Source organism: Accipiter gentilis, chromosome Z (assembly GCF_929443795.1).
Source record: "Accipiter gentilis chromosome Z, bAccGen1.1, whole genome shotgun sequence".
NCBI classification, from domain to species: Eukaryota; Metazoa; Chordata; class Aves; order Accipitriformes; family Accipitridae; genus Astur; species Astur gentilis.
Window position 1 is genome coordinate 25151859 of NC_064919.1, and position 20375 is coordinate 25172233.

General features: G+C 42.6%; 1 protein-coding gene across 1 annotated transcript; it reads left to right on the forward strand.

Moving 5' to 3' along the window:
* The first annotated feature begins 2789 nt into the window (after positions 1-2789).
* Positions 2790-6416, forward strand: LOC126035841 (endogenous retrovirus group K member 5 Gag polyprotein-like). The gene is made up of 2 exons (XM_049794858.1): positions 2790-5082; positions 5904-6416. The coding sequence occupies exons 1-2, from the start codon at positions 3702-3704 to the stop codon at positions 6011-6013; spliced, it is 1491 nt and encodes a 496-aa protein (XP_049650815.1). The 5' UTR covers positions 2790-3701; the 3' UTR covers positions 6014-6416.
* Positions 6417-20375: the final 13959 nt, after the last annotated feature.

Here is a 20375-nt window from a genome sequence, read left to right on the forward strand (position 1 = left end):
AGACTTACATGAGAAACACAGACAACTCACTGTCATTGCAAACATTTCTGGCTACCTTTGAAGTCTTTCATGTGGCAAAGGACTCTAAACCTTTGAAAAATCAAAAGAGAGATTCTGGCTTCCTTACTGACTGGTTCTTTACTTACACTGGTACCTGTTTGATTTTTCTACAAACTCTAGAGGTTGATATGTTCCCACCAGCCTAGAACTCCATCCTTTTTCTTCGGCTCCTAACAATCTCCCTTTTACTCCATAGTCAGTCAAAGACTGCTCTGACTAAACTAAAAACTGGCCTTAATGACCATTGCCATGCCTTCATTCTCCTTCAGAAACACATGCTTATGCCCTTATTTGTGCCCTGTCTTGTTTGGGCTTCTGGAATATTGGTATAATTTTATTCATGTTCTCTGATTACTCCATTGGGCATTGCTCTAAGTATATGACATCCCTTTACATATGACATTGTCTTTGTCAGCCTGCCATCTTTTATCTACTGATGATGTCTTCAATCATTCTCTATGACTGCTAATTATTATTACCATGATGATTACTGATTTGTTTTGGAGTAGCACAGATGTGACAATTTGCACAAACCAAAGAGAAATTCTCTGCCCTCAAGAGTTTGTAGTTCAAGCAATCCATTATTTACTCCCTGAAAAACAGAGAAAAACATACTTGACACTCTTAGTCTTCTATCATATCAATATTTTTTCCTGTAAAGGAAATCCTCTTATTTGTTAATTGACAAAAAAACATTATCTAATGAAGATCTACGATGGTCTTGGATAACAGACTAGTTTCTATTTTGCTTACAGGTGGTTCCATTGCATTAACACTACTACAACATAAGGGCTGTAGAGTTTCTATAATGGATCATACACCAAACCTGCTAACTGGTATTCCCCAGGCACTCTAAGAGTTGGCATAAAGACCCTGTCCCTTTTCCATGTTGTCTTGGCACAAGCTGAGTTGGGAATACTTTTGGGAAATGGGAATGAGGAGAAGTGTCCCCCTGGTTTTTGCCAGGACGCTGCTAGGTCTTTTTAAGAAATGCGCAAAGGTAGAATAAAACAACCTCTGAACAGCTACCTCTGACCACCTCTTGCATGCATATAAACTTAAACTTAAACTTTGAAACTAATAGTAAGTGTGTGTATTCATATTTGTGTGAGCCTGAAGAAGAGAAACAGACGGGAGATGTGACAAGAGAGAGAAAACTGAAACTTCCAGGCATTCTTCTGCATTGCACTGTAATTAAGACCGTATTCTTTCTACTTTTAAACTGTGGCACCTGTATTTTTAAATAAACTTTTCTTTCTGTATGAATTGATGAAGTAGTTTCAGATAGATGAAAAAGATTAAGCTCAGTATGTCTGGCCAGGTTCGATTTTGTTTGGAGGCTAGGCTGTCAGATTTGGCCATGTCAAGGGGCATAAGGCATAAGGATAAGATGTGTATACATGCTTTGCATGTGTATGCAGACAGTAGTTTGCTTCCATCTCCATAGACCTCTAATTTTCTTAGAATTTTTATGATTTACTTCATCTCATCGGAACATTTGTGGGATATCGTATGTAATATTTCACTTCAGGGGTCATACTGTCCTCTTCTTCAAAATTCCTGCTTTCTACAGTACTGTAGAGAGAGAAATGCCCTTTAGCCAGATAATTTTGGTGCTTCTCTGTTTCAAGATTCCCTTGAGGCATCAGTATCATTATTTAAGAATTCACTGAATGGTCTTCTGGGCACATAATGGCCTTTCTTAATTTATTATTAAAGAGGTCAACGGAATCCTGCCAAGACTGCAGTGAAATTTATGGCTCATGCTTTGAATGCCATCTAGTGGTGCAGCGATTTACGCAGCTCCCGTGGTACTGAAGGGGAAGCCAGCAATTTCTCATGCCCCTACCCCTGTTATCCATAACCACGAGACAGGAATACCTGTGATGAACTGAAACAAATACAGTGTGATGCATTGTTAGTATTACTGGAAGAAGATTAAATCGCCCTGGAACAACTAGGAATAAAGCTTGGCCTGACTGTTCTTTATTCTGGTATTACAAGCATTCAAGAGTCTCTGCAGAAATATTAATGGCTACTAAATTTGCCACGATGGTTTGCAGAAACTATTACACAGCCGACTTTTTCCTCTCCCTGTACTTTACAGTGCACATACACTATCCATGTTTCTTACTAATCTTCAAAATGTAATAGTTCACAGAAATTGGAATGAATCAGCAACATCATGGTTTTATTTACAGTGGGCAAACATGTATCTTCAATTTGCACAGCTGCAAAAGGCAGATTGTTTTCCCCTTAATCTTTTGTACTGGCTATCGAGATTGGGTATCAGGACAAACCAGAGTATGACATCTTTGGGACTGCTAATCTTTGCTGCCTTGATCCTTCTCTTCTATAAATGAATAAGAATCAATCTGCAGAAAGTGGGATCTGCAGAATCAATCTGCAGCCCTAACCCCTCTTCAGCTGCTCCAGTCTGCACTGGATAAGAGCAATTGCCCACCCGTAAAGAGTGATTGCCTGGCTTTGACAAATGCTACTGAACTTGTGGGGCACAGACTCCATGCCATGCACAGCTTTCAAACTGGCAACCAGAGCAAAGATTTCTAACTAGCAAGTCGGACAGAGATTTCTGGCCTCTTTTGGAGCTCTGCTCTGACCTGTCTTCCTACCTCAGGTCTAAGTTCTTGTTCCTGCTCCTGTTTCTTGCCCCTGTTGTCCTATTTACTGTTACTGACAAGGCTGCTCAACCTTGCTCAGATGTGGGATATTTGGAAAACAATGGACATATAGTGAACAATCCAGACACAATGGAACTGATTATTCTGTGAGCCAGAGACCTCTGCAGGCAGCAGGCCTCAAGGACATAGCGAAAATTAACTGTTGCTACAAATTTTGATGAAATAAGCACAAAAAGCTGAACAAAGTTGGGCATACGTGACTGAAAGCAGGACACAAGACAGAATACAGGCGGAGGGAACCATTCGCATGATCAGAAGGCCTTATCCTATCAAATTATTGTTTTAGGCGCATTGACAGCACATTCTAACCAATCAACAGATGGCTTATGCATGAGCAGGAACTAAAATGCTTATATAAACTGAGCTATTTGGGCAATAAAGTGGCATCTGCTTGATCATATTGATTGTGTGCAGTGTCCGTGACTTCCGCGTCGACAAGTGGCGCCCGAACAGGGACCCTCGGATCGGTGTTGGATTCTATGACGGGAGCCGACGGAGAGAGGGTGCAGAAGCCAGCCATAGGTGAGTGCTGCCCCGGCACTCGGGAAAACGCTAGTGTTGTGGAAATCTTGCCCTGATCAGGCAAGCGGCCAGGGAGGAGATGGGGTCCACTATGTCCAAGGAAGAGGCAGCAGTGGTTAAGCTCCTCCAACATATGCTCTCAACGAAAGGGTTAAGTTATGACTCGTCTACCCTGAAAGCCCTGTTACTTTGGGCGAGAGAAAAAGGCTTGCTCCCTACATTTGGAGATGCTTTTGCCGTCCCTACTTGGGAAAAGATAGGGCAAGAACTTTGGCAAAACATAAGTTCGGGTTCAAAAGAGGCGAGCAGATTCTCCACGATGTGGAGGTTAATTATAGAGACTTTAAGAAGTATGAAGGAGAGTGCTCGGCTGCGGCGTCTGCTTTTGCAGCATTAGGACCGGAGGGTCTGGAGAAGATGCCTTGCTTGACAGCTCTGCTCTTTCAGCAGCCTCAAATTCCAGCTGCTGTTCCAGCCCGTGTATCTGGGGCAAACAGGGTCTCCGCACGGACTTGTGCAGCTAGGAAGTCTGCGGTAGCAGATCCAGAGCTCAGAGACCAGACTTTGGAAAAAGCTGACAGCCTGGCAGAATTTCCACCACCACCAGCAGAAGAGACGGGAAACAGCTCAGTCTCTAGATCCCATTCTTCATCACCTAAACCAGTCACTTCGTCCCTGTATCCACCGCTGCCGCCATCCACTCCTCCATCCCTGTTTGAGGAAAAGGAGGAACGGGCGACAGGTCTGGGGGATACGCAGTTGAGGGAAATGCTACAAAAGCTGGAGGCTCTCGAAGCCCGCCTGGAGTCGTTGGTGAAGCCCGAGCCGGTGTCATCAATTTTTCCTGCACCTCTGCCACCTTTCAGCACAGGATTTTCATCGTTCCCGCGACCACCTCCAACGAATCCCTTTAATTCACAGGACGTATCGGGTGAGATCGGTGCCATGGCACCTTTGCTGCCGTCACCTCCGACGGCTTTGTTAACGGGGCGTGGGGTCGGAGATCCAGCAAACAGATGGAAGGGGGTAATTAGAGGTGCTTTAGTTGAAGGTCAGTTTATTCCGTTTGTGACAGGTGCACATGGAGGTCTTGTTTGGGAAGCATTAGACTGGAAAGTTTTAAAGGAAGCTAAGGCAGCAGTTACTCAATATGGGTTAAAATCACCGTACAGTCAATCTATTATTCAACATGTATTTTCTGCGCATTTGTTGACACCGTACGATGTTAAAATGATTGTACAAATGTTATTGCTTCCATGCCAGCAGCTCCAGTTTTATCAAAACTGGCAAGCGGCCTGTGAAAATGCAGCCGCTATCCCTCGACAGCAAGGGGATCCTTTATGTGGTGTACAGGCTCAAATGTTGCTGGGTGTGGGCCCTTACACCAGGTCTGACTGGCAAGCACAATTTGTCACAGAAGTCTTACAACTCAGTCAGGACTTAGCTTTCAAAGCATTGAGTAGCGTGCATGATGAGAAAATTGGACATACTTTTACCTCGGTGAAGCAAGGCCCCACGGAAGTGTTTTCAGCTTTTATTGATCGATTGCATACCGCTATCATGGCACACCCTGATTTAGATCCTGAAATGAAAACCAAGTTCTTGGATATGCTTGCTTTTGATAATGCAAATGAAAAAACCAAAAAAGCTCTTAGTGTACTGCCAAAAGGTTCTACCACCGCTCAGCTGTTAGAAGCTGCAGAGAGGATGCTAGAATCAGAAAAAGCAACAGTGGTGGCTGCTGCGGTAGGAGCGGCTGTAAAACCCCTATTAACAAAAAGCAAAGGAGTGCGAAAAGGTAAAAAATGTTTTTGTTGTGGAAAAACGGGGCATTTAAAAAAGGATTGCTGGAGCCAAATAGCTGTTGGCTCGAGTGAGACCAACCCGAGTGATTCACAGAAAAAAAGGTGTGTAAACTGTCAGCGAAACAATCATAACACCCAAGAGTGCAGGAGATCGGGAAACAAGTTTCAGAGTGCGACTCACCCACGCACGACGGCACAAGTAGAGGGTGCCTGGACCGCTGCGCAGCCGCAACCAGCGGAAGCGCAGGGGTGGACTTGGCAGCTGCAGTAGACATTACGCTGGTAACATCCGAAGTGCAACTTACGGATTCTGATCAAAAAAGACCATTGGGGCATGGGCTAAGCGCATTGCTATTAGGTCGTTCTTCTGTTTCTCGGAAAGGCGTTTTTATAGTGCCAGGACTTATTGATGCAGATTATTGTGGTCTGATAAGAATTATGGTCTATACGCTGACCCTTCCTGTTACCATACCAGCTCGATCAGAAATAGCCCAGCTAATACCATTTTGGGCACGTGTGCCCAGAGCGCAGGCCGTGGAACGAGGCCATGGGGGTTTCGGTCCCACGGGTCAGCCTCAAGTGCTGTTAGCTGTTGACATTGCTAGAGGAAAGCCTGAGGAAAAAGTCACAATATCGCACCCTAATGGACAATCCCTGGCAATGTCAGTGCTGGTAGACACTGGAGCTGACCTTACCATCATCCCTGCAGGCAGATGGCCTAGTGAGTGGCCACTAGTGCCAACAGGGGTAGTGGGAGTAGGAGGCGTTCAACGAACAATGATCAGTAAAATACCAGTTTCCTTTTGTTTTTCAGAGGACACTATGGTAACCACTCGACCGTATGTGATGCATTTACCGATAGCTCTAATTGGTCGGGATCTTTTATCCCAAATGGGTGCTCGTTTAGTTACACAACCTTTTTAGGAGCGGCCTCTGAAGAGCAGCCTGCATTAAAACTCACCTGGAAAACAGACGAACCAGCGTGGGTGGATCAGTGGCCGCTGAAACAAGATAGGCTGCAAATCATACAAACATTAGTGAATGAACAATTGGTAGCAAGACATATTGTATCTTCCACAAGTTCATGGAATACACCCATTTTTGGAATTCCTAAAAAATCAGGAAAATGGAGGTTGCTACACGACCTTCGAGCAGTAAATGCGGTCATGCAAGATATGGGTGCTTTGCAACCAGGTCTGCCGTCCCCTGTTATGATTCCAGAACATCGGAAACTACTAATTATTGATCTGAAAGATTGCTTTTTCACAATTCCCTTACATCCCAATGATTGTGTCCAGTGTCCGTAACTTCCGTGTTGACACTCAGATCTTGATCCAAGTACCAAAATGTGCTATGTTAGATCCTGGGCTGCTGTGCTTTTGACTGTTTCTGGCCTCAGTCCGCCACGAACACGATGTTTCTTTGCTATATCTGTTGGCTTGTTCACTGATGTAATGATGTGAGCAGGTTTTTCTGTGGCAGAGGAAGTGCAAAGGGTGGCCAGTGATGGCATCATTACACAGCTACTGTGACACAAGTCATCAGTCTTTTCATAGTGCTTCTCTGAGATTTTATGCTTTATTATTGAATTATCCTCTCCTTACATGTATATATATATATATATAACCAAGGACGGGGATTGCCTTCTCTACTGTCCATTTACTATGTACTTCTATGAAGTAATTAACAAAATCTTAAAATAGATTGGGAATTCTGTGTCATGTGCTAGGGCTTCTGAAAGAAAATTACAATGAAAACTAGTATGCACCTAAACTTCAATGTGAAAGGCACTGAATTTACTTTGAACATTTTAACCAGCTTTACTTTGACTAGATCAAACATAAAGGATGAGTTTACAGCCCATGGATATTTGTTTTTTGGGCAAGGCTTTATCTTCATGAGAGAAGTCTTTCAATGACAGATTCAGATAGAATAGAACAGAATATTTCAGTTGGAACGGACCTACAACCATCACCTAGTCCAACCGCCTGACCCCTTCAGGGCTGACCAAAAGTTAAAGCATATTTTGAAGGGCATTGTCCAAATGCCTCTTAAACACTGACAGGCTTGGGGCATCAACCACCTCTCTAGGAAGCTTGTTCCAGTGCTTGACCACCCTCCCAGTAAAGAAATGCTTCCTCATGTCCAGTCTAAACCTCCCCTGGCACAGCTTTGAGCCATTCCCATGTGACCTGTCACTGGATCCCAGGGAGAAGAGCTCAGCACCTCCCTCTCCACTTCCCCTCCTCGGGAAGCTGCACAGAGCAATGGGGTCAGCCCTCAGCCTCCTTTTCTCCAAACTAGACAAACCCAAAGTCCTCGTCCACTCCTCACAGGACTTGCCTTCCAGCCCTTCCACCACCTTGGTCACGCTCCTCTGGATGCATTCAAGGACCTTCACATCCTTCTTAAATTGCAGGGCCCCAAACTGCACACAGTATGCAAGGTGAGGCCGCACCAATGCTAAATAAAGCAGGATAATCCCCTCTTTTGCCCAGCTGGTTATCCTGTGTTTGATGTACCCCGGGACGTGGTTTGCCCTCTTGGCTGCCAGGGCACACTGCTGGCTGGTGCTGAGCCTGCTGTCAACCAGCACCCCAGATCCCTTTCTGCAGGGCTGCTCCACAGCCACTCCCCTCCCAAGTTATACATTTATGCAGTGTTACTCCATCCCAGGTGCAGAATTAGACACTTGGACTCCTTGAATTTAATCCCATTATTCATTGCCCAATGCTCCAATCTATCTAGTCCCTCTGCAAGGTGTCTTACCCCTCAAGAGAGTCAACAGCACCAACACCCCCCCCCCCCCCCAATGTTTCTGTGAATTGCTTGGGTAGTAGTTCTCTTTTTGCTGAAATTAAACATCCTTTTCTGTCTATGATCTGTCTACCAAAATCTTATCAGACCAAAATCAGAGATTACAGTAAGGGTGGAGAATCTTACAGCTACTAATTGATCCAAACCTTATATCCTTGTTCAAAAATGCTACCTTATTTCAAGTATACTATACAAATCCATATGTACCACATAAACCCCTGTGTAACACATAAATCAACTGGACAAATTAGATCTATTCTAAGTATTCCAAGGTCACTCCCCTTTATTTATGGAGCTACTGGTGAGAGTTCAGTGAAGGATCACCTAGGTGATGAAGGGGCTGGAGCATCTCTCCTCTGAGGACAGGCTGAGAGAGCTGGGACTGTTCAGCCTGGAGAAGAGAAGGCTGAGAGGGATTTGTTATGAGCAGCCATAAGGGCAGCCTGGTGAGAAGGGGAAAATTACTGAGCAAAAGAAAATGCCTGCCAGCCTGGGAGCTGTGAGCCCAGGATCTGGGCCTTGGAACCAGAAACATCCTTGAAAACTGCAGCTGGCCTCTTTGAAGAACAACCAGGGTACCTAAAAACCAGAGACATCCTGAGATACCATCGACAAGCACAAAACCCCAAAGAACAGCAACATGTTGTCTGAAAAAGTGGAAGCAGTCTGGAAAATAAAATTGGTCTGAAAGAACAGAAAACAGCATCATTTGTTGGCTGTTTAAGGTAAAATATGGAAATTAGCAGCATCTATTGGCTACTCAGAATGGTAATGTCCTACTCCCTCTTATGTCTCTATGATATAAAGAGGCCTTAATTTTTATCCAGAATGGGGCCTCTCTCTCTGAGAACTTCCAGTGGTGCGTGTACTTTTCCTTTGCTGAAGAGGTTGAATTCCTCACAAACTTTCTGTGAGGCCTTAGACTCTCACTGGGGGCACCTGGCTGACGCCAGACTCTGACGCAGATCATCTTCCAAGTGGGAGTCTTCCTGTTCATGTTATTTGTCCTCCTTTGGGCCCAGTTTTGGGGTCAGTTTGGTTTGTCCTCCCACCTTTGGGATGGCTGGGTCCTCCTCCAGGATCGGTTTGTCCTCCCCTTTGGGATGGTTTGGCTCTTTCTGAAATCTGCCTAATTCACTTGATACAGTTATTATACATACAAGTCATCTATCATAATTTTATCTGCTGCTGTATTGTTGATAAGGTGCTTCACTAATGATAAGTTTGTAGTAACTCGTAACAGTATGTACCTACTTGGCTGTCGCTGTTACTGGTTGTTGCTATACAATTGGTTTGCTTCTATTATAAACTGCTGCCATACTATTGATTGATACTATATTATTGAATGCCAATAGTAATTTGTAATAGCTTGCTATGTAATTTTTTTTCCTTGATAATCATAGGTATACTTGCTAGTGGTGATTTTTTTAGAATTTGTGGTGATCTGTAATAAAGCAGAGAAATCCAGAGGATAAAAGCCTCTGAGTCCTTGTGTATTATGGAATCCCACAAACCCATGTTTGTGATCTGCACACACCCACAGGCTATGTAACCCTTTAGGTGACAGGATCTTATCAATGTATATGAGGCAGAGTGCCAAGAGGATGGAGCCAGGCTCTTGTCAGTGGTGCCCAGTGACAGGACCAGAGGCAGTGGGCACGGACTGAAACACGGGAGGTTCCCTCTGAACATCAGGAAACACTTTTTCACTGTCAGAGTGACCGAGTTCTGTCACAGGTTGCCCAGAGAGGTGGTGGACTCTCCCTCCTTGGAGATATTAAAAAAATCATGTGAACATGGTCCTGGACAGCCAGCTGTAGGTGCCCCTGCTTGAGCAGGGGGGTTGGACCAGATGACCTCCAGAGGACCCTGCCAACCTCAACTCTTCTGTTTTTCTGTGATCATGTGATATTTGTCTTAATTTTGAAAAATGGTTCTTTTTCCCAAATAGTTATTTTTCTTCAGTATTGAAAGCTGAAGGCAACAGACTTGTTTGTGGTAGCAGAACAGAATGAGTGAAACATGAAACTTGTCAGCTTGCTTTAGTGACTGACCTTAGTCAGGAGCACATACAAAACCAGAACAAATTACAGGGAAACTTAATCTAGAAAAAATCATATTTTCAGTGACAAAATGTGGTGTTAACATGACAAGCAAAGGAAAAATCTCTTTCTAAATCAGATTTTTATCTTGGTAATGTCCCTTTAGTTGGGAGGGCGGGGGCGGGGGAACATTGACTCCTTGTCAGCTTCTTTTGGCAAGTAACTCAACAGTGACAGATCATCTTGACTTCAGCCTGACGTTTGGCTGCAATGACCAACCTCAATCAACTTCAAAAGAAAGCCTCTTTGTCTACCACAAAACAAATAGCACCAGTAGTTGGAGCTATCACTTGTCTAACTAGTTTTGCTTGTGAGGATTGTCAGCAAGCACTGAATAAACTTCATTGGGCTGGGTGTGCATGGAAAACTTCATAGACTTGGTCTCTTAATTTAGTAGATGACATGCCTCCCACACTCCACAGCTGTTTGTTAAGTCTAGGCATTAAATATCAGCTCTTGTATTTATTTGGAGACATATTCCAGCTCTCAGGGAAAAGGAGGAAAATACACAATTTCTTGTTTTCTTTTTTAATGGCATAAAGTTTGGTGGCATACTCTTTATTTTTATTATAGTGGTATTGTTGAGTACTATATAACAACTGGAAACAAGATGTGGAGTGTCAGAAGGCTTCATTAGACATGCTATAAATGCTATTAGAAAGCTACCTCCATGAAATCTGCTTCCAGACTTACTGATATAGTTTACTGGTGTTTACCAGTCTTCTACACCTCTGACTTTGGTGTTGCCTTTGGATTTCTTTCAAGGTGTTTAAAAGCTTTTCACAAGAAGTTTTAATACCATGAATCTTCATGAATATTTGTATGATAGGTTTTTGGTGGCACAATGTACCTGAAAAGCCAGTAGTGTTTGCACTCTTTCTGTTTTTGTTAATTTCACGCACCTGTATTTTGGTGTATCTAGAAACAAAAGCATAGGAAAACACATTGGCTTTATCATACCCAGAAGTGAGACTTTGGTTTTCATTGTAGATTTGCAGCTTAACCACTATGGAGTGAAAAATGGCCTGTTTTTCTGCAAAGAGGAGTGGCAGTATAAAAAATAAGGACTGTGTGACTCATCGTATGAAGATCACCCTCCTGATACTTTAGTACAAAGTAGTTATCTGAAGGCTGTCTTTGAATGATCCATTTGGAAGTCATTTGACAGGACCCACAATCGTCTGGCTGTTTTTCTGTCACCAGGGAACATGCAGGGCTTTGCTGTGGGCTTTCCTCTTCTCATGGCCCTATCAAACCAATGTCATTGCCAGAAGCAAATGGAAAAAAACCACCCAGTTCTTCAGAAAAAAGACGTAATTGAGAATGTACATTCTATGGCACAGCAAAATAGATGGGTATGACCTGTATTTGCAGAAGGCTGAGATCCATGAGAAGAACGAGCATGTCCTTACTCCCAGGTGGTTTCTTGTGGCAGCATCAACAAAGGTCTTAAATATGCTGCTTGGTTGTTGGCCAGGCTGACTTAATTCACATGTCCTAGCCTCACTCTGCAGTCTAAATAATGTCATAGAAGATAATTTCCAGACACTTAGGGCACAAGTTATCTAATGTATATAAATTCTATACATCTTGTGCTCTGCTGATTGTCTTCATTCCTGTTGGCTTCTCTGGATGAGAAAAATTGGGTTAATCCCAAGACCCTAGATTATACACAACAAAGCAGGAACATATTATTCTGTCTTTGAGTAAGATGATCAGTTAAAGTGTTTGATTTCTCATTTTTATTGTACAGACACAGAGTGGTTCATACATGATCTCCCTCCTACTCCTTCCATGGTGAAGGAAACAAAATTCAAGGCTGAATTCCACATCTATAAACATGCTTTCAGGCAAAAATCCCACTGATGTTATGCCTCTGGGCCTGTGGGCCTAGGAATTTAAATATTATCATAGGACACACATAGGATTTTTTTGCTACATGAAAGCCAAAGTAAAACTAAAAATAATGGAACAACAAACATTAAGAATGAATTTCAGCATACCAAGTTGTAACTATTTCTGGTTTTGATAATCTGAGGTTTGAAATCTGCCTTTTTTTAAACATGGATTATATTCTTCTAATGTTCTGGGCCTGTTAACATGACACTTACACTCTCTTCAAAAATCATGACTTACCGCGTTCACTAATATTTTTATCATAGGCATTTTTTATTGAGGAGATGAGGAGAAATGGCATGTCAAAAGGCAATAACCAACTTCTTTACACGTAAGAGACTGGCATTTGAAATGCAGTTCTTACTCCTCCACTGACTTAGTCTATACCTCAGCTACAGGAAAAACATAGTGACCTTTGTCCATCTCACTTGCTCCTCTTTGTGACGATCAATCAGTTATTTTTATGTTTTCACAGTGCCTTGAAATATTAAATTTTACGTTTTATATTCCCTCAATGATTTTTAACAATGTTTCTTATGAAGTAGGTGTTAGAATATCCTATCACAGAGGATCAGAAATTGATCTCCTTTGATTTAGTATTATAATGGCAAATAATGGATATTTAAGGAAAAAGAAACTTGAAGGCTAATTAGTGCACAGCAGATGCTGATTCTGGAGGCAGTCATAACCGATGCTGAATGTCAGAAGAAAATGGTCTGGTGGGAAACTCATCCTGTGAAGAAGACAGCTGTTTTTATGGGCCATGGCTCAAGGACTTTGCCTTGTAAATCAATCAGTTAATCACTCTTCTAACCATTCACACAAGTTGCTGGAGAGGGAAGAAGAGCGATATGCACCTTGCTGCTACTAGGATCTTTTCTGTCAGCTCATTAACAACAAATTAGCTGAAAAGGGGGAGTCTCTTTTCCAAATGGCATATGAAAAATCCAAACCTTGTGATTCTCTTTCTAGGCTGCTGCTGAATGAATAGTCCCAGGAGACTGCTGAGAAAGAACATCCTTGTTTAGAAATCATATTTGTTTGGAAGTGTTTTTTATGTGCCCTGTTCAGATAAAGCAACGTGTGGGACAGTGACCTGGAACAGTAAGTGCCGCCGCCCCAAGGTGGCATAGTTAGCAAAACACAGATTCACTCAATCTGGCTTACTATGAGGGGAAAATGTAGGAATAGAAATGACCATTGTTCCTAATCCACTATTCTGCTACTGACACTGTGTCATAACATACCCTCTGCAAAGTGGGTTAAACTGCTGTCCTAACTGTAGTAAGGTATTGAGCACATGCTGCCCTTCAGAAGACAGGTTAATGAAATATCAGGAGGTATAACAGGAGTTCATGCAAGATCAGCTGCAGCATTAGAAATGGCTTTAGATGTAACAAAGTAATTCCACAGATAAAGAACCATCAGCTTCTCTGGCCATGAGTTTAAACCCTGAACTCATTATGCTTGGACCTGATGAGTGGCTGTTAGCTTGTTTAAAACCAGCCTTCACAGGACGGATTTTGGCACTAAGCTGGCTTCAAGGATTATGTCTTCTGGCTAGCTCTCCTGTAGATGGTAGTGGTCCTGCCAATGCATGCAGTCTTTGATGAAGAGGAAAACCAAAATGATTCTTCATTAAAGCAAGCTGTTCTGAGCAAGCCGATACCATGGAGGGACATCCTGGAAAAAACTTGCATGGAGGAGTATTTCTAAGTGTTGTTCCCAATAAGCTGGAGATCCCGACTAGCCAGCAATCAAACTCTTGACAAGGGTAATAATTTAATTATAACTGAATAACTTCTCGGTATTCTTTTACCCCATATGTCTCTGCCTATGAAGAAATACACAGGATAATCCCACAAATGCTGTGCAGGTAGTGGCTAACTCTATAGGTGTTTGAATAATCTCAAAACCCAGCAACGGTTCAGTTGCTCAGATTTCCTCCATGAACTTAAAGCTCATGCTCTCATAGAAGGCAAAACGAAAGCTCACACTGTTAATGAGTTTTCTTTGTGATTATGGACAAATTATTAATCTTCTGTGAGGCTTGTCTAAAGGACACCAGGCATACCTGTGTCGAAGAAGCTCATGAAGTGAATGCTCTGTGGTCAGAGAACCCTGGTATGTTCAAACACTCTTGCAGACTAACATGGTGCCTGATTTGGTGGCTGTCTTGTGCATGTTTATACAGATGCAAACAATGTTCTGCCTTGATGGCTGTCATTTACTTGTGTGGGAGTATAAAGCTGAGTAGTCTCCATCCTTTGAGGGTTTAAAAACCAGGCTGAATAATGTCCCAAGGCAACCTTGTCTGGCCTCATAGCTGACTGTGTTTTGAGCATGAGTTTGACCTAGAAACCTCCTGAGACCCATTCCAAGCTTATCTTTTGATACCATGATCCTAAGGTTTCACTTTAACATCAGCTGAATTATCATCAGTTCTGTGGTGGGTCAACCTTGACTGAGTGCCAGATGCCCACCCAGTTGCTCCTTCACTGCCCCTCCTCAACAGGACAGGGGCAGAAAATAAGATCAAAAGGTCATAGGTCATGGTAAGGACAGGGAGATCTCTTACCAGTTACTGTCGTGGGCAAAACAGACTTGATTTGGGGAAAATGGATTTAATTCATCGCCAATTAAAAATAGAGTAGGATGGTGAGAAGAAAAGACAAAACGTGAAAGACCTCCCCGCCTTCTTCCCAGGCTCAACTCCTCTCCTTCACTGCCAAGTCTTCTACCTCATTCTTCCCCCAGCCCCCAGCAGTGCAGGGGGATGAGGAATGGGGGCTGGGGTTAGTCCGCAACAGTTCCTCTCTGCTGCTCCTTCCTCCTCACACTTTTCCCCTGCTGCAGAATGGAGTCCCTCCCGTAGGATACAGTCCTTCACAGACTGCTCCAGTGTGAGTCTTTCCCACGGGCTGCAGTTCTTCACGAACTGCTCCAGCATGGGTCCCTTCCACGGGGTGCAGTCCTTCAAGCACAGGCTGCTCCAGCATGGGTCCGCCATGGGGTCACAGGTCCTGCCACAAGACCTGCTCCAGTGTGGGCTCCTCTCCATGGGGCACAGCTTTTCTGGAGTGGGCTGCAGCTTCCTTCAGGGCATCTCCACCCACTGCAGCGTGGGGGTATCCGTGGGCTACAGTGTTGGTAGCTTCTCCACTGTGGTTCTCTGTGGGCTGCAGGGCGACAGCCTGCCTCACCACGGTCTTCTCCACAGGCTGCAGGGGAATCTCTGCTCTGGCACCTGGAGCACCTCCTTCCCCTCCTGCTTCACTGACGTTGGTATCTGCAGGGCTGTTTCTCAGATGTTTCTCAGTCCTCCCTCGCAGCTGCTGTGCGGCGGTTTTTCCCTTTTTTAAATATGTTACTACGGAGCCACCACCATCTTGGCTGAGGGGCTCAGCTGTGCCCTGCGGTGGGTCAGTTGGAGCTCACTGGTACTGTCTGTGGGGGGCAGACCCATCTGCTTCCCACAGAGGTCACTCCTGCAGGCCCCCCACCCCGCCTGCACCTGGGCACCTGTTCTGGTCAACAGCATTCTAAACTTGGTTGCTCCAAGGCCAGAAGGATTACGCAGCAAGGAACAAGAAGTGGGTGAGCTTCTTAAATTTGTTCCTGAAATGGGATCCTGGTCCTGAAACTTCATGCTGATACCAAGCTGAGTAGTGTCATACTTTCTTTCAAAGCTTTGAAGTAGGAGATGAAACAATCACTTTAGAAGATCCAATTGTTATTTTGAAAAGGTGAAAATTGTTTCAGCCAGCTCTCTGCCACTCCTTACACCATTTACAAAAAACCTGAAGCATTGGTAATGATTGGTATGCAGTCCTTATTGCCTTCTTGGTTTTCTTTACACCTCTATAAAGAGTACAGTATAAATAAAAGACTTTTACTTAGGTTTTAATGATCTACTGATAAATTTTTGATGGTACAGACAGAAGCAAACAGAATTACAACATAATTAGGCTTAAATTTTAAGTGGTAAACTTAGTAACATTATAGTCTGTGCAAACACATGTCTATAAATATGCAAGGAATGATGTACAACTTGGCTATAAGCATCAGCTAGGTTAACAGACTTTAAGGTATAAATAAGCAACCATTCAAAATGGTATTTCAGGTATGCTGTTCTGGCAATGAAGTAAGATGCTAGGAATCCAGACCCTATCAAAACAGCACAAACAAGATATAAAATGCATGCACAAGCAAATTAAGAAATCATTGTGATCATTCAGTGCTAGCAGCAATGGAAACATTATCAGTGAACTTGGTATTATGAATATGGAAGACTATCGGGTAGTAAAGAGTAAGCTTTTCTGTGGAAGTATTAGTACGGAAGGAATGGCTTAATGTCATTAATCTTCTCTTCACAGATGCTGCGTACAGAGCTCTTACATCCTTGGAGCACTGCTATATCAATCCCTGGCAATCTGTGCTATTCTGTAATGTGGTGGGTTTGAAAACATGCATATGTTAGAATAGTAATTCTATTAACATGTTGTGTTATCTGAGGAACATTTCTACTTTTGCATCCAAGAAAGTATACGAGTGTCCCTGCTGTAGTCAATTTGTATATAATATATATAGTGTGCTATGCATAGAGGTGTATGCTTTAATACGGAGATATTCAGGATCATCTACCAACACCTAATGTAGGACACATTGTTGTCCAAGACTGTGACAAAAACCATTTTTATTTTCAAGGTACAGAAACATTTTCAGCTTCATCAGCAATTGCTTCATTTTGTACATTCAGCTGTGAAAAAAAAGCCTTGCGAATGCCAAAAAGACTTTACGGGAGCAACTTGTACACGCCTTGCTGTTTAACCCACCTGGTTAGGAGGAGTTAGTGAGACACAACACTAGCTCCCTGCCTGAAACACCAGAAGCAGATGTTTAAAAACTGGTACACTGTGTAGCAAAGTAAGAAGCCAGGGGAGGAGGGCAGCTTGGGGCTGTGAGGAGCACAGGAGGGCTGTGGAAGCAGATAATGGGGAGGAACACCCATGGCGCTTAGACCACACTCCAGTTGCCTTCAAGGCAAAATGCTACCCTGGAGGATAAGACCTGTGCAAGCAGCATTTGCACTTCAATTCCATCAAAGCTGTTTACATTTTCATGACCCAGTCTGATCCCGTCTTTCTGTCCCTGTTTGGCAGGCCAGGCTCCTACAGAAGCATCTCCTGCTTACAGCATTTTTACTATACTTTCATCCTGTTTCTGTTTTTTTCAGTTTGTATGCTTTTTTCCTCCACTTTTCTTACTTTTATTTCTCTCTTTGATGTGCCTCTCACTGCTTCTTTTGCTTTACTAGCTTTCACCTCTGTATTCTGTACTTACTTTGCAGTTCTTGTGATCCCAACAACAAACAGATCAGTTTGTTTCTCCTCCTCTCCTTTCTCTTTTCCTCTCTCCTCCGCTATACTGGAAACCAAGCTTCTTTTCAGCCAGCTGACTATTAGCATGACCAAGTAACTTGAACTCAAAAGTGGGGTGGCAAAAAGTTAGACGGTTAGCTATACAGAATAATGAGGAACAGTAAGTATTGCTGTCCTCTTAAACGCCACATCAGACTTACACTATGACAACATGAAATGCAGCAGTACCAGGACTTTAAAAATGCTGTGAGTCTCTTATCTACCTCATCCAGTTTCTTAAATAACTTTAGGGGCTGAGAAATTTTTCCTCTGAAGGCAAGCTGAGTTCTTTAATTTCTTTGATTTATTAAGGGACTTCCTGTCTCATGCAGTTCTCATTTACATTATTTGTATGTTTTAAGGAAAGAATCAAAGGCTATCAAACGATGCACACACAAACATGTCAGTCAGGTGTAACCACGCTTACAGACAAACTCCCAGAAAAGGGGCAAACTTTCCAGACCTTCCTGTTGTTCAACATGACTTGATAATTTCAGAAAATAAGCTTTATCAGAGTGAGTTCCTGGGCTCTGCTGCAAGAAGCATTCCCCATGTTCAAGGGGATGTGATAAACAGGAAATCAATTAGGCGGTTTAGTGGTCTGGTCTGACTGTGAACTGGCTCAGCATCACTCAGATTCAGTGACTGGTGTAGAAGCTTGAGGGAATCCTTCCCATCCTCTGACTACAGAAAGGAAGCTTGAAAGGAAGTCACAGCAGGCTACATGTGACATGCTTCAGTCTGTATTTTCACTTTACCAAGTATCTGAGTCTACAATATATATGACAAGCTGGTTATGTGCTTGATCAGTTGCAGGGAGCTTCCGAAATCCTTTTGCTTGTGAAATCAACATAGATCAGTGTAGTCACGGAAGAAAAGACTTACTTCTTCCAATTACCTACAGCATCCCATCACTATCCCATCTCATCATAGTTCAAGACAGGTGACGTTCTCCAGCCAATGACTGCATTTTCTACATCCAAGCTACAGCTAAAGAGGACTGCTTTTTCAGGAAGGGCAATCCTTCGTACAAACTGTATTAGAAAACCTCTAGATTTTCAGGTTACCCCAAACTTGATATCTTGCTGCATACTACAGCTGGTATTATTTTAGTACAGATCTCACAATATTAGAAATTGAGTTAGCTATATGAGAACAACAGCTTTAATTTAGAAACTGTATATAAGGTTAGCATTGAAGATCTCCTTTGTGAATGTGGCTGTAACATCCAGACATCAGAAGACAAAGATCTAATACCTGTAAAAAAAGAATTTGGACCTGACTTTTTAAAAATTAAGGTTCAGAGCAATGAGTTTAATAAATTTCATAACAGTACTCAGTAGTTTTCTCTATCAGAGCTTCCTACCGATGGCTTGTCTACATAAACTCTGTCTGTCTTTTATGGGTGGGAGACACTCCCTGTTAAAATGTTCATCTTAATGGGCATCTGTGTCACTTTAACTATGTCTTGACTGGTTGCCTCCCTGAACTAGCTTGGAGTTCTGGCTGGGGGAATCCTCTCAGCCAATGTTTGGCTTGACTAAGTCATTGTTTAGGTTTAGTGTGTCCCTGGGTTTATTTCCATGGCATGTAGAGGTCTAATGACCCTCTGGGAAGCAGAACTGAGGATCTCTTGGCAATGATGCCCCACCAAAACTTGCATTCAGAAAGTGGGGGAGAGGAAAAGAAGAGATGATAGTTACACACAAACATGGTTTCTATTGTCTTTGAACAGCATGGAGCTCAAACAACAGCAAACTGATTACCTGAGCCCCTTGTAATTTGCTAGTCAGCATGGCCAGTCTATCTTTGGGACAAAAGATGCTTCACTAAGTGTATTCAGAACAACTGCCTTCTACAAGAATATCAGTGTATCTTTACTGCCTTGGAACAGGCATAGCACCAGCTCCCTGGGCATGCAGCTTTCGGCACATCGTTGCTCATTGTCTTACCCCAAAGACATACTTCTGGAGCTCCTCTAATGTGGTAGGAAAGAGTGCAGTAGTTTGGAGACAATAATCTTCCTTTTTCTGTGCTTGACCATGGCTCTACTTAGTCCTGTTTTACTAAGAAAGGTGACAGTTTATCCATTAGGTAGTATTCTTTGAAAAAGAAGTGCTTTTCTCCACAGGAAGCTCACCTCCTAAATGTCCACAGATGTTCACAGCCTCTGTTTTTCTGCTGATTGGGGCCACAAGGTACCAATCTAAATTATCAGAGCATAACATAAAGTCCTGGAGAGAATGCATTTTTTTTTCTCTTGGTAAATTAGATTGTTACATGTTGCCACCCAATTATCTTTACTATTAAAACATACTTAAGTTCTGCAGGGGAAGCTGAGCATCAGCAAAATAAAACAGGATCATCTGGTTCTTCTTTGCATAGGGGTAACTTGTCAAAATCTTGACAGAGACTTTGTAAAACCACATCACACACAAAATTAGGTTCAATAAACAGTAGCCAAACACAGAATTTTTTCTTTCCTTGATAGAACTATACAAATTTTGCAGTTTCTAATTTTAGCTCTACAGTTTAAAATAAATATCCCGAAAGCTTTGCTTTATATTTGTGGGTGGAGGAAGTATATCTAATGTAATGTTTTCTTTATTAAAAAATCAGAAAGTTAGAGATGCTTACCATTTCCATAATTAAGTGTGTGTTTGCAGTGCTGCGACTTTCTAGAGTCTTGTTAAACAAGCAAACAAAATGAAAATGGATTTTTACTCAGTGCCATGTCAATTCAGAGGTCATGAAGGTGTTTATTGCATAGAAGCACTAATAAATTTAATCAGCTGTTCAAGTGTTCTTTGGGGCCTTTTAAGTTGCTTTTTTTCTGCATTATAGATCTGAATATTGGCCTTAATTTAACATTTCTCATATTTAAGTGGTCTTGACTAGCATGTCTCACTTTAAGGGCTCTCCTAAGTTTATTGCGTACAGTATAATGTCAAGTCATTACATTTTTGGAGGAAATACAAAACTGGTCAATGTATGAATAAATTTATTTTTACAATGTTTTTGACCATGGACTGTTACTGTGCAGTGGATGCA

Excerpts from the sequence above, each read along its gene's own strand:
- LOC126035841 (XM_049794858.1), top strand. The coding sequence starts at position 3,702 with ATGCCTTGCTTGACAGCTCTGCTCTTTCAGCAGCCTCAAATTCCAGCT. Across the intron at positions 5,083-5,903 it reads AAGCAAAGGAGTGCGAAAAG|AGGACACTATGGTAACCACT; the intron begins GTAAAAAATGTT and ends TTTGTTTTTCAG.